This window comes from Chelonus insularis, unplaced genomic scaffold (assembly GCF_013357705.1).
Source record: "Chelonus insularis isolate UGA/USDA-ARS -01 unplaced genomic scaffold, ASM1335770v1 contig_378_pilon, whole genome shotgun sequence".
Taxonomy (NCBI): Eukaryota; Metazoa; Arthropoda; class Insecta; order Hymenoptera; family Braconidae; genus Chelonus; species Chelonus insularis.
This window is the reverse complement of record NW_023276536.1, coordinates 111149-123814: the sequence shown is the minus strand read 5'-3', so window position 1 is coordinate 123814 and position 12666 is coordinate 111149. Positions and strand designations below refer to the sequence as shown.

At 28.7% G+C, this 12666-nt stretch overlaps 3 protein-coding genes across 6 annotated transcripts; 1 reads left to right on the top strand and 2 right to left on the bottom strand.

Annotated features, from left to right (window-relative positions):
- The first annotated feature begins 127 nt into the window (after positions 1-127).
- On the top strand, positions 128-3846 carry LOC118067313 (uncharacterized). Of its 3 annotated transcripts, XM_035083975.1 has the most exons (5): positions 128-195; positions 311-532; positions 603-720; positions 1227-1475; positions 1552-3846. In XM_035083975.1, the coding sequence occupies exons 2-5, from the start codon at positions 515-517 to the stop codon at positions 3726-3728; spliced, it is 2562 nt and encodes an 853-aa protein (XP_034939866.1). In that variant the 5' UTR covers positions 128-195; positions 311-514; the 3' UTR covers positions 3729-3846. The 3 variants fall into 3 exon arrangements, with proteins under 3 accessions (XP_034939866.1, XP_034939868.1, XP_034939867.1); XM_035083977.1 differs by lacking the exons at positions 128-195; positions 311-532 and having other exon boundaries at positions 717-926; XM_035083976.1 differs by lacking the exons at positions 128-195; positions 311-532 and having other exon boundaries at positions 717-930.
- On the bottom strand, positions 3764-9473 carry LOC118067314 (protein yellow-like). 2 transcript variants are annotated; one of them, XM_035083979.1, is made up of 5 exons: positions 9047-9473; positions 6684-6832; positions 5409-5615; positions 5072-5321; positions 3764-4737 (listed from the first exon to the last, which is right to left on the bottom strand). In XM_035083979.1, exons 1-5 carry the CDS (start codon positions 9210-9212, stop codon positions 3797-3799), a joined length of 1713 nt encoding a protein of 570 aa, XP_034939870.1. In that variant the 5' UTR covers positions 9213-9473; the 3' UTR covers positions 3764-3796. The 2 variants fall into 2 exon arrangements, with proteins under 2 accessions (XP_034939870.1, XP_034939871.1); XM_035083980.1 differs by lacking the exon at positions 9047-9473 and adding an exon at positions 6937-7112.
- An 854-nt stretch (positions 9474-10327) lies between these two features.
- LOC118067320 (major royal jelly protein 1-like) lies at positions 10328-12517 on the bottom strand. Its single transcript, XM_035083985.1, has 6 exons — positions 12182-12517; positions 11922-12088; positions 11503-11718; positions 11006-11425; positions 10468-10702; positions 10328-10410 (listed from the first exon to the last, which is right to left on the bottom strand). The coding sequence occupies exons 1-6, from the start codon at positions 12372-12374 to the stop codon at positions 10328-10330; spliced, it is 1314 nt and encodes a 437-aa protein (XP_034939876.1). The 5' UTR covers positions 12375-12517.
- Positions 12518-12666: the final 149 nt, after the last annotated feature.

Below are 12666 nucleotides of genomic sequence, written 5' to 3'. Positions count from 1 at the left end.
GAAACCCGAAAATCAAATTTTTTCATTTATTTATTCATTGTTTAAAATAAATTATAATATTTAAAAAAATATTCTGGGATTCTATTTATTTTTGTTTTTCTTTTTAATACTCCAAAACTGCTCACTTCACATATAAAACTAATCAACTCGTCTAGAAGGACTCTATAAAAATTTGTCACTCTGTAAAAAAAAAAGGTTATATTTATCAAAATTTATTAAAATATATTAAAAATATGATTATAAAATTAAATAATTAATAATCAAAGAAATTAATTTTATTAAAATTCTTTATCTTTTGTTTTTTCTTTAGGCCACTCATTATACTATCAATAGATTAGTTTTTGTAAAGAAATTTTAGATGAATATTTTAACACAATATGTTTAAAAATCTATCAAAGAAGTGAATAAAAATAAAAATAAACTGGCGATAAAAATTGTAACCCTTTGTTTTTCTATTACTCTCAAAATCTGTTGTTATCTATGTGGCGTATCATTTCGGAGTGAGCTTCTGATAATGACTCTTTTTGATGTGGTAAGTGCAATTGATGAAAAACAAATAAATTACACTTGAGTAATAATTTTATTCCCAACATATTTTCCAGGCCAATAGTTTATGGGAGTGGGGATCATTTGATTGGGCTAACAAAATCGATACCATTTGGAAAACTACAATATGTCAAAAAAAAACAGATAGTTATCTTGAACAATACATAAAGATGGGTTCGTTATAACCTATAGTTATCATCAAGTTTATCTTTGATTTCACCAAACACTTATAATTCTTGTATAAATAGTTAGATTAATCAATATTTATCATGCTTTTTTAATCTTTCGAAACCCTTCAAGGTGTTCACATATGTACATTAATTTTCTAACCTAGCAATCGATAAATTTAAATATATCGACTTCGACATGTCGATTAAATTGTGAGTGAGTTTTCACTCTTAATTATACTCCCACTTACATATGTAAAAATAATCAACTCCGATCACATGAAATAGCAGATAAAAACGTAAAAGAATGATTAAAAAACGATAAATTATAGCTTATATTCTTACAAGAAAAGGAACTAGTCTGATGATTGAATCTCAATTGCACAAATACTGGTGAAACGAGTTCGAATTTAATATCTATCACATAAATCATTTCTATTACAAAGATTTCATGTTCACATATTTTACAAGATATTATCTAACATTGATATTATTAATTTATCACTTTTCTAGTTTTATCCTGGGTCGTAATGTCACGAATAATCATTACCCATTTGTACACTATCTCCTACATCGCTAATTTCTATTCAATCATCACTTGGAGTCAAGAAAAAATGCTACTTCCTTGGTTAACAATGAGCGCCTTTAAAAATTTTATTCTGGAATCAATCGTTCTGTTTGTAATTATTCTACTCTACTTAGAAGGGAATCTTTCAGGTTTTCTATTTAGCACAGCTGTTTTTGAAAAAATAATTACAATGGGTAACATATTTAAATTAAAATTAAAACAGTTTTTTTGCATGATTTTATTTTTAACTTTGAAATATTTCGTCTATAGCTTTAGCAGCTCACAATTGGAATGCTATAAATGCTCTTTATATTAAACTCAAGGAGAGAGATAAAAAGAATGACAAAAGAAAGAACAGGTTGACAACTTTATCTACTCCTTTCAATGTCATGATAGGAATGAGTATGCAGCGTTCAAAGTTAGATGAAGATGCTTATAAGAAACGAATGATTCTAAGTCTTCCAGACCTAAATTATCTACATACTGATTCTCTAGCTGATTCTGATGATAAGCAAACAATAAAAGAATCCAAGTCCTTGACTGCAATATCATCATTAAAAAATCATCAGTTTGATAGCAAACGTAACTCAAATATCACTGATGATTTACAATTTTCTCCAGTTAATAAAGTTTTAAAAGTTTTGGATTTTACAAATAATGTCACCGATGAATTTTCATTATCCAAATATGAATTTGATGATAAATTTTCTGATGATTCTGTATCCGAAGTAATTCATGTTATAGAACATGAAAGTGATGACGTTGATAGTAAAACTTCGACTTGCGTTTGTTTATCTGATACAGGTGAAAAGAATGTTATTACATCACCTGAAGAAAGTTTTAATATCCATCCATCAAGAGCTAAGACATACAGTAAAGATAATATAGAAGGAAATCATTCAGAGTGGTCTAGACATTGGAACTTGGAAAGTATGCTAAGATCTTACAAAAGTGTTGAAATGAAAGAATCAGAAACTGAATATGACATTGGAATAACTTATGATGAAAAGTGTTGTCAATGGTCATCATCAGAGGATGAACTGGACGATGAAATTAATGAACAAAAGAAACAAGAAATACAGAAGGAATGCTGGCAAATTTTGAATGATTTAATGACAATAGTATTCTTACAGATTGAATCAAAGTTCAAAAGAGATAAAAATAATATTCCTAAAATAAGTATGAAAAATATAGAGACTCAGACAGCTAAAAATAATTCTTATAAGACAAGTACAACACAAACTTCTTCAAATGAATTACCTTCATCACAATATAATTCATATTATCTGCATATGCTGATGGATTTGTCTAGGAAAGACAATACGCGTGAAACAATTCAAGATCGAGAAAAGAAAGAATTGGAAGCCTTGAAAGTTTATAATGCAATGACGTTATGGAAATACAAAGAAGAAAAAGATAAAATGAGTTTAAATACAATAGAAGCTTCAACGTCGGATAAATTTAAAATTAATACTTCTAAAAAAATGGCAGATAATTCAAAGACATTTGAAAGTTTTCGTGAAACATTTGATGATTTTCAAGTAGGACGTAAGTTAGATCGCTCAAGAGCAAGTAGAAATATTCCTGGATTATTGTTAATGAATTCATCACATAATCAATTAATGTCAACAAAAATGGACAGGAATAAAATGAGTATTTTCGAAGCTACAGACAAAAATGATTCAAGTATTGACAAAAATATCTCAGCAACTCGAGTAGTTCAAAGTTCAAAAGATTTAATCGATTTAAAAACAAAAATTTTTAATATTGATTGGACATTTCCTCTTAATAATTTAGGTTATTCTAATAGATCCAAGAAAATAAATTTAGAATCAGAATTATTAGCAACTGATATTATTGATGAATATGATACTATTCCTTTATTGCAAAGTGCTTTTTCTTTTGATCCTCATGAAAATGTTCGAGGATTTTATTTAGGACCAGCATCATCAGATTTTTATTCCATATCAGAACAAATTCCTAATGTTTTTCATGAGATTATAAAAACAGCTCGCATCGAAGCCATGACCTATAACTTATTTAATTATCCTTCAACCCAAGAAGTAGATTTTGGGGAGGATTATTTGAAAAATTGGAAAACAATACATGAAAATAATAAGAATGAATTATTCAATAAAGATGCAAAGGAAGTAACAAATATTCATGGCTGTGAAGATCTAACTGTAATTCAAGATACTAATGACACAATAATAAACAATAGAAATAATTTTTTGCATGTTGGAAGGGAAAAAAAAATTCATTATTTCGATGATGATGATAATGATGATAGTGATTGGTCTAATGAGGCTTATTCTACTGGGGATTATTTTTCAAAATACATTAAAAAACAAGATAGCTTAAGTGATTTTAGTAATCAAAGCAACATGTCAGAATTTCAAGCTAATGATTTAATATCTCCTTCAACATCTAGTCAATTAATTCTATAGTTCATGGATTGAATTTTGAAATGATTGAAAGAAACAAATTTAAAAAAATATTTTATTAAAATTAATTATCAACAAGTCTCATCATAAATATTTTCAGATTCTGAAACTAAGTAATCGGGGTCGCAAATTGTGCCTTTCACCGCGTTATCAACATAAGCCCGATAAACTCGAAAATTAATATCTTCCGGATTCCAAACTCCGTATAAAAATATTGGCAGCTTGTTCGAAATGGTCCAAAAACTCTGTCGCTCTTCATTATCCATTCTCAAGTCATTTGGGAAGATAAGAGTTTCATTACTGACTCCAACGAGTCCTAAATTCTGAGGTAAGTATTCTTTTCTAGTGTCCCAGCACCATACTGAATCTCTGGTAACCATATCAAAAAACATGACACCATTTCGATCTATTGCAGCACCAGAGGAGTGGCCAAAATCTTTTGCTCTTGGTTTACCAACAGGCACAAAGCTTTCTATATTAGCATCTACAGATTCTTTATCAATTAAGAGTGATGTTGACACTGCGAATTCACGAAAGCTGGACATTGGATGAAAAAATAACGTCCGGTCATTGTTGATATCAATTGGGCTCAATGCTAAACTGAAGATCCCGTCCATCCAGTGGAATCGAAGACCATGAAGGTCATATCTTGAAGAAAGAGGATCCGGAAAGAAAAAATGATGCTGTATTCGGAATGAAGAATCGCTAAATAAGTCGTAAATAACCATTCCAAACCGCCACACATCTGATAAATAAGCTCTTGCATAATCACAGTTTCCATCACGTATATCAACTACTATGTTTGACCAGAGAGAGTCTTGTTTCACTTGCTCCTCTGGTAGTTGATATCTTCTTAGCAATCTATCTGTTCTCAGATCAAAGATAAAAATGGCTGGAGGACAAATTTGTTGTGGAGTTTTGGTTAAATTCACTGTGCCAGAGTCTAACACCCATAAACGATCACATTCGTCAACTTGAATCCGAAAAACAGATGTCATTCCGTTGCAGGAATCTGTGAAAATATCATCAATTATTAAGAAATAGATTATAATGTTCTTTAATTTTATCGTCAAGTTCATGAATAAAATTATTAAAAAATATAAGTAGAGTGAATTTCAAAATTATCAGAATTAAATATTCTCTGAGTGAGAAAATATGAAATAAATTATTCAGAATGAGAAGAAAAATATTAATAATCATGCCTATAGCGTGTTAATAAGTTGCAAATAATTTACCCCATTCTACTAAAAGGAGTTTTTATTAAAAAACAATTATTCATATGAAGAGATATTTTTTTATGAAAGATAAACGGAAAATAAGTTTTAAATATTCATTGATCATTTCACCTTGACGATGCCATCCCCAGCTAGGATACGGCCGAAGCTTGGGACTTTTTGTCTTTGAATATCGAGGCACAGAAGTCAACGTTGCTGGCACTCCTGATCTCCACTTTGGAAGAGTGATAAATACTTTGTTCCTCCAAACTTCAAGCCCTAGAGGAAGATTATTTTCCGGGATATATCTTTCCTCAAATTTTGCTAACTCTCTGTCATTTTCACTTTCAAATTCAAAGTCCACAGTTTTCCAAGCATAAATCTGTAATTGTTTTCTCAAATTACTAATTTATCAGATGGTAATGTATTTAGATGATTTTCAAGAAAAAATTAAAATATTGGAAAGTACCAATTCCATTGCTGCACCTGGACTTTGTTCTTCAGGGAGATCATCTAGGGGTGGCTCAAAATCTGCACTTGGTATGATTATATTATTATAGTTAAAACTTATTGGTGTTTTATTCTGGAGTATTGATTGTTGATGATTAATTGTTTCATATAATCGACCAGATCTCATTGCATTCAGTATGTCAGCGTTCAGTGAACTCGTAGAGGCCTATAATTAGGTATCAACTTATGGATTATCTATTAACTAAGAAACAGTATGCATACTACAATTATTATAAATGATTACAAGCACACTGGAATGAGGTACATTAAAATTCTAATTTAAAAACAAGCTTGTCTTGTTTTGTTTTTTTTTTGTCGTTGGACTATGTTATGCATTAATAGTGGCACTTTGAAGGTAAAAAAAATATTAAGATTTTCAGTTAAGTTATAAAAAATAGATGAAATTACAAATATTAAACCGTAGAAACTTGTGGAAAAGTTGTAGTTTCTTTATTCTTAGCAACATGAGGATATTGTGGATAGAGTTGTGATGATATTTAATTGGTGAACTTGAATTTAGTTGTGAACCAGCTTTCTATGTTAAATTATGAAATGATAAAATGAAGCGAAGAAAATAATTGTATATTTTTATGATCTATGTTAACATTAAAACTGCATTTATTTAAATTTTTTAATATAAACTTTTGTAGATAATTACTCCCCGGTAACAAACTGTTATTTATCTGTACTATTTTATTAAAAAGTTGAAAAAATCATAATTTAATTGCTGAAAAAAATTTTTATTTATATCCAACTTATATAAATCGTATTTTTTTCAACGTAATTTATTTTTATTGGAATATCGCGTGAACGAATTCAATTTCTAACGTCTCAGAAATTATTGTATAAATACTTATTCCAATCTTTTTTTATATGACTCATTAAAATAATATTTAACAAAGTAATAATAAATTTATCAAAAGAAATATATGTGCATTTTTAACAACATGATTATATCAGATGCAATCCAACCTACGATTAAATTTAATTCTTTGTTAATCTTTTGTTTATAACTTTACATTTAAACGTAACTAAAATAAAAAAAAGTATCTTTTTATAAATTACGAAACATCAATTAGTCAGGAAAAAAAGTCTTTTTTCGAAAATAATTTGCAAGCAAATACAAGTTGATACACTGGTAAAATAGGAAAAGAATTTAAAACCTCATTAAAGTAATTAAACAAACCGACATTCAATTTCCTTTTTAAATAAAATTTAATAAAGTATATCATACCACTTTATAAGTAGTTTCGGGTTCTTTATTGTATCCTATTGGTGGTTCAAGTTCTTGTGAAATCTGCAAGTTGGGATTGCTTTGAGCGCTAAATTCCTTGAGTCCTAATAGAGTCATTGACATCAGCAACGGGACGACATTGGTGATACCTGAACAAAAATACAGATGATTCAGACTTTTATAGGTCTAGTAATTAATTAAGTAAGCAATTAAGACTAGTGTTTTATACTATAGTTTTTAATAACTTAATTACCCTGAATCATTTTAGCTACTGATGTCACTAAGGCTAAATGAATTTAATTAAATTGATGCAAATATATAATTATCAAGTCACTTAATCAATGGATTAATTATATGGCTTTCAATCACACGTATCCAGGGAATGTTTCGGATCCAACCGTATGTCATACAATTCTGATATCACTGCATTCTATTCAGGTTGAACATGTCTGAGAGTAAGAGTTGTATCCCCTTCTACTTGGTTTTTATACACGAAAGGAAATCCTCTCTTACACTCGTCTTTCCGTTGATAGGTCACTAGATCTAAGGTTTATAGACTTCAAGATATATTTTCACAAGTGTGGGATACCACAAATAAATGCTAAAAATTCTTATTCTATTTCCTCGTTTCTTTTAAACTGTCAATGTACTTTTGCTATTTGTTTAATTTCTTTAACGGAAGTGTCTCTGCCATTTCCTTGCAACTCGTTATTTAGGTGTGTGGTGGATAATATAGCGGATATAATTGTCGACAATAAATTCACTCAATATAACAAGTAGCATATAAATATACATATACATTAAAAAAAATAAAAAGGTTGAAGCTGATGAATATCCATGAATTTTATTTTTTTTTTTCTATTTTGCATTTGAAATATACTAAGTCAATTATGGTTATTATGTATATTTATCTCATCTTTTATTTCTGTATTCATTAAAACAAATTACATTATTCGGAAAATTTTCTAATGCATTTTTTACACCATATAACCTACAATACTTAGCACATTCAGATAATATATTGTTCAAGGGGTAATGGTGTGTAGAATAAATTATAAACTGTTTTATTTAATTAATTTTTTTTAAACAAAATAATTTGCTATTGTTTATTTTATTATTAACTACTCATTATAGAAAAAGTTTTGACATGAAAGGGTAGCAATCCTTGCGTGATAAAGCTTCAACGTTCTATTGACTGCTATCGTGATGGACGTGGTGAGTTCTTGGAATAGTAAAGAAATAAAAAAATTTTTCTAATATTTATGTGAACATTAAAGCACGTCATATTCCATTTTATTTCATACAAAGGTAATCATAATATATATACTATTAATCATTTTAAAAATTAGATTTGTATTTCTCGATGTCATTAACATGATAACAGCTCCATTATATGGTAATAAATTATCTCGATCAAATTACGTAGATTAATGCACTTCAATTTTGTACTTCATCACTACTTCATAATTCAATAAATTATAAAAGTTAATAATATACCAATGAAGTAGTGACATGGGTTGTTAGTGCATAACTAATAGTAGATACTATTACGCTTCAATATTACTTCATGATATAATTTATATTAATTTTAATAAACACATACAAGTGTTAGTTATTGGCCGGCATATGTCAATCATTTAAGCTGTTAATTGATGTTATGTTTCATAAAAAATAAAAATATTGATTTATTTTTTAATACAAGCTTAACTATTAAATTCTAAAGCAATAAAACCCATGCGAAATGACATTTCTTTTTTTCTTAATTAAAAAATTTAATTTCTCATGATGAATGTTGGTAATTATTTGAATAGTATTTGAAACTGGAAATGAAATTTAAATACTTTACTGTAATTTACCACACTGTGTGTACCTTTTTTAAATTTAATTGTATGCAAAGGAAGACATTAATACATATATGTGATAATTTCTGATTAATCTAAATAAGGAGAGATATGCTTTTAAAATTAACGAGTACAATGCTGTACTTTAATAATAATAACACCGTACTTACTAATTTACTGCTCCGAAAATCACTGAGATGTATGTGCAATTAATATATTCAAGACAGATAAAAAATAATTCTTCTAAGATGTATCAAGTAGCCTTTCACTGAACGAACTTAAATTATTTTCGAATTAATATAATACTTATTTATTTATATTTTTAATTATAATCAATCTACAAATTTTTTTGTGTTAATTAACAAAAACTATATAATTTTATTAAATATCATACTAACTTTATAACGTATAGTAAGGATGAAGGAAATGAAAAATTTTAATATGTCATTTAATAAACATTATAATCTTCAAAAGTTATTTTTTAATTTAATTTCAGATAAAAAGAGAAGATCATTAACTTACGAATTTCATTGTAACCATGGAAATTGTATTGAGTGAAAGACTCTCGTCTCCACAGTGAATCTTTTGAGTGTTTAAAAAACGGAGACTCCCAAGAAGATTCATCGGACCGGTCAAATTCAAAACTGTCATCAAAACTTTCATAGCTTCTGTCTCTTCTTCTTCCCATTTTTAATTAATCAACTCAACTATTTTTTACTCTCATCGTATATTCGATGAATCGACATGTCTTTACTCAGAGATGCACATCACTATAAATGCGAAAAAACACTGACTACTTCTCGACCCGATTTACACTGAAGGAAATCACTATTCCTACTTGGTCTTGTTTAATTTACTTAAGGAAAGTGTTAGTGGAACTCCAGACGGATTAAACTTACGGGCCGTAACAATTACGCGAGTAAATTATGGCCACGTGCAAGTGAAAGAAAAGCGGAAAAATGTGTTCTAATTACAGTCATTATTTAATTAATTTTATACTTAATATTTATATGACCGCTGGCCTATTATTATTTTTAACATTTTCCTTGTTCTTAAGGATCCTATAGAAAATTATCTAATGATTATTTACATTCGGTTTTCAAACTAATGGAATTATAATGTGAGTGATAAAAGAGGTCAGTCTGCAATTTCTCTACGAAGAAATCTCTTACTGAATTCACATTATATCAAGGCCACTGGATAATTTTTTTAAATATATCCATTATGAATTTTATTATTAATTATAATGCTTTTATTCTTTTTAATCACATAAATATATTAATATAATTTAATATATTAAAACTGTTTATTAATATTATTCATAAATTACTTATTACACGAATAGAATTTGTTAAATTATAATAAAAAGAAAGTGCATTCTATTTTATTATTATTTCTTCTCGATCACTTGTAAAATTTAACTTCCTTTCCATATTCTCACTCGCGTGATACATTAGACTTAATCAAAAAGTACCGCTACTAAACGAATGCAAATTAAGACAAAAATTATTAAATCATTTCTCTTTGTAAATTTGAAATTTTATCTTTCATACTACAATAAACTCGGATAAAAATAAACATGACTTTTCTGAAACTGGTTTACATGTAAACTAACATAACAGATTAGGAAGACTGATGGACACCAAGTTACTCTAGTGAAAGTATATTCATCTAAGCCAATAATTTTTTTGGTAGGAACTGTATTTGAGATCATTGACGTTACGACAAAACTATAGAAGCGTGACATTATGCAAATGACGAAACTAGAGAAATTTTCTTACATTTAACTTCGTTTTCGTTTATTTATGTTATTATATTAGTCACAGTCTTCAAATGATTGAGTTTATTTATCGATGAAACAACTTTATATGTTGTTTTGAAAAATACTTTAAGTTATTTTAAAATATTAATTAACAATTATTCTCAAAAATGAATATCATAACTCTTAATAAAATTATATCCTAGTAAAGGACTACAGTTTGTATTATCAACTAATTTATCTACACTACTAGCCATTATTCTAAAGTTTATTTCGTTGAAATTTTGAGTTTCAAGTGCTATTTTTTGGTATCTATTTGTTACAATCCAAACTTCTTCATGATTTTTCGTAATCCATGAGGGAATTACTTTGACTCCACTTACAAATTGATAAGCATTCTCATCTTTATCAAGAATTACCTAAAAAATATTAATTACATTAATTAATTATAAATAATTTTTAAAAATTCATTGCATTGAATTATAGCTGTAAAATAATTGTTTCATTTTTAACATAAGTGAATGTTGTTGTTAAAACAATTTTTAATGATCGTTATATGTAATTACCACTTCATTATGTATAATTTATGTTCCAATAATTGTTAAAAATGTGTTCAACATAGTTACATAAACCATTAAAATTTATTCGCCAGTTATAACTCAATGCAAATTGCAGTAAAATATTGAAGAAAAAAATGCTAATAAAAAATAAGAAATTCATACAATATTTTCTTTTGTAATAGGCTTATCGATGTGCCAACAAGCCATTGCAAGATCGTGAGTGAGCCCGAAAAAAAGCGTGCCCTCAGTAGAGAAAGCCATAGCTGCTGCTTGACTAGGTAATGCTCTGGATACTAGCATATAATGGATTGGATCACCGGTATAAGACTCTTGCAAGTTGGTTGTTTCAACTGAGACCATATCAAAAGAAGCCAATGGTCGAAACATTAAATATCTTAAATTCTTCCTCATCTTGGGACTCAAAGCCATCCCTAGAATACCATCATCAAGATAAAATGATTCATTTGCAATTGTAACAGTAGCTGCTATCTCTTGAGGGGCATATACTGGAGACTCTAAACGCCAGACTGTTGTTCCATTAAAAATAACAAGACCATTTCCAGTCACGTCAGCCATATAAACCTACGTAATTGTATGTTAAATAATTATTTTCAATCAATAATTTAAAATCATTCTACTTTTTCTTTTTATAAACTTACATACGTCCTTGAACAGTGCACGCCACTTGTCTCAATTATCGGGGTAACCAATAGTCCATGCTTTGATAAGTTATTTTGAGCTACACTCTTGGGAATTTTTACTCGCCTTATGAGACGATCAGTGTGAAGGTCAAATGCAAGCAATTGAGCTGGACAAACGTGATTTTCATTTATTTTTCCAGTATCCAAGACCCATAAGCGATCACATTCATCAATCTGAAAGCAGACAACGTGAATTAATTTGTTGTTTAATTTTAATTCATGCTATGAAAATTTTAAAAGTAATAAAAACAAAAAAATTGTTTACTCTACATGGTATTTTCTCATGTTTTACATTCAATGATTATTAATCATTTATCAACATGAGAGTTAACATGTTTCTGTTTTGTTGAATAAATATATAATTATCTTCAACTCACGGCCACTCGAAATACACTAGTAATACCATTGCAATCTCCTTTTCTTGCCCACCGCCAATTAGGATATGGATATAGAAGGGGTCCACCATGTCCTGTTACTCCTGAGATTGTTGTAAGACTAGCCGGAACTCCGTCAGTTCGTATTGTGGTTACGAAAATCTTCCCGCCTATACATAACATATCAGTACAAAGCATGTTCTTATCTTTTAAGTACTTGACAATTATACTACAAGAGGCTTAAAGTAAATTACATAGTATACCTTTCCAGACATCGACGTCAATTAGAACTGGTTTAGTGTAATTATATTCACCAGATAAAATAGCTAAAGTTCGTTGGGTCTCGCTTTCCCAGAGATAATCAATCCATGACCACTTATACACGGTTTTAAATTTTCCAGCTGAATTGACTGCGATGAAGCAGAAGCTCAAAATGAGGAAAAAGCATGGCGACATGCTTCCGGTTGGTTGATGAATTTTATTTCTTTTAAAATATCTAATTAACTTGATGAGAATATAATATCTTATTTAATCCTTCATCTTGGCTGATTTTGTAGCTAATAAATTCCAACAAAACTATCGTGAATCCACCCAGTTGAATGGTCAACGAAATACTGTCATTTAACTTAGCACAGTAGTAACTCTCTTTCTTCATACCTTTCTAATTTCAACCTTCTCTGTAATGATTAAACTAGTGCGCTAATGCCTTATAACTGGGGAAAAAATTTCAGTAGTTCAAGATATTACG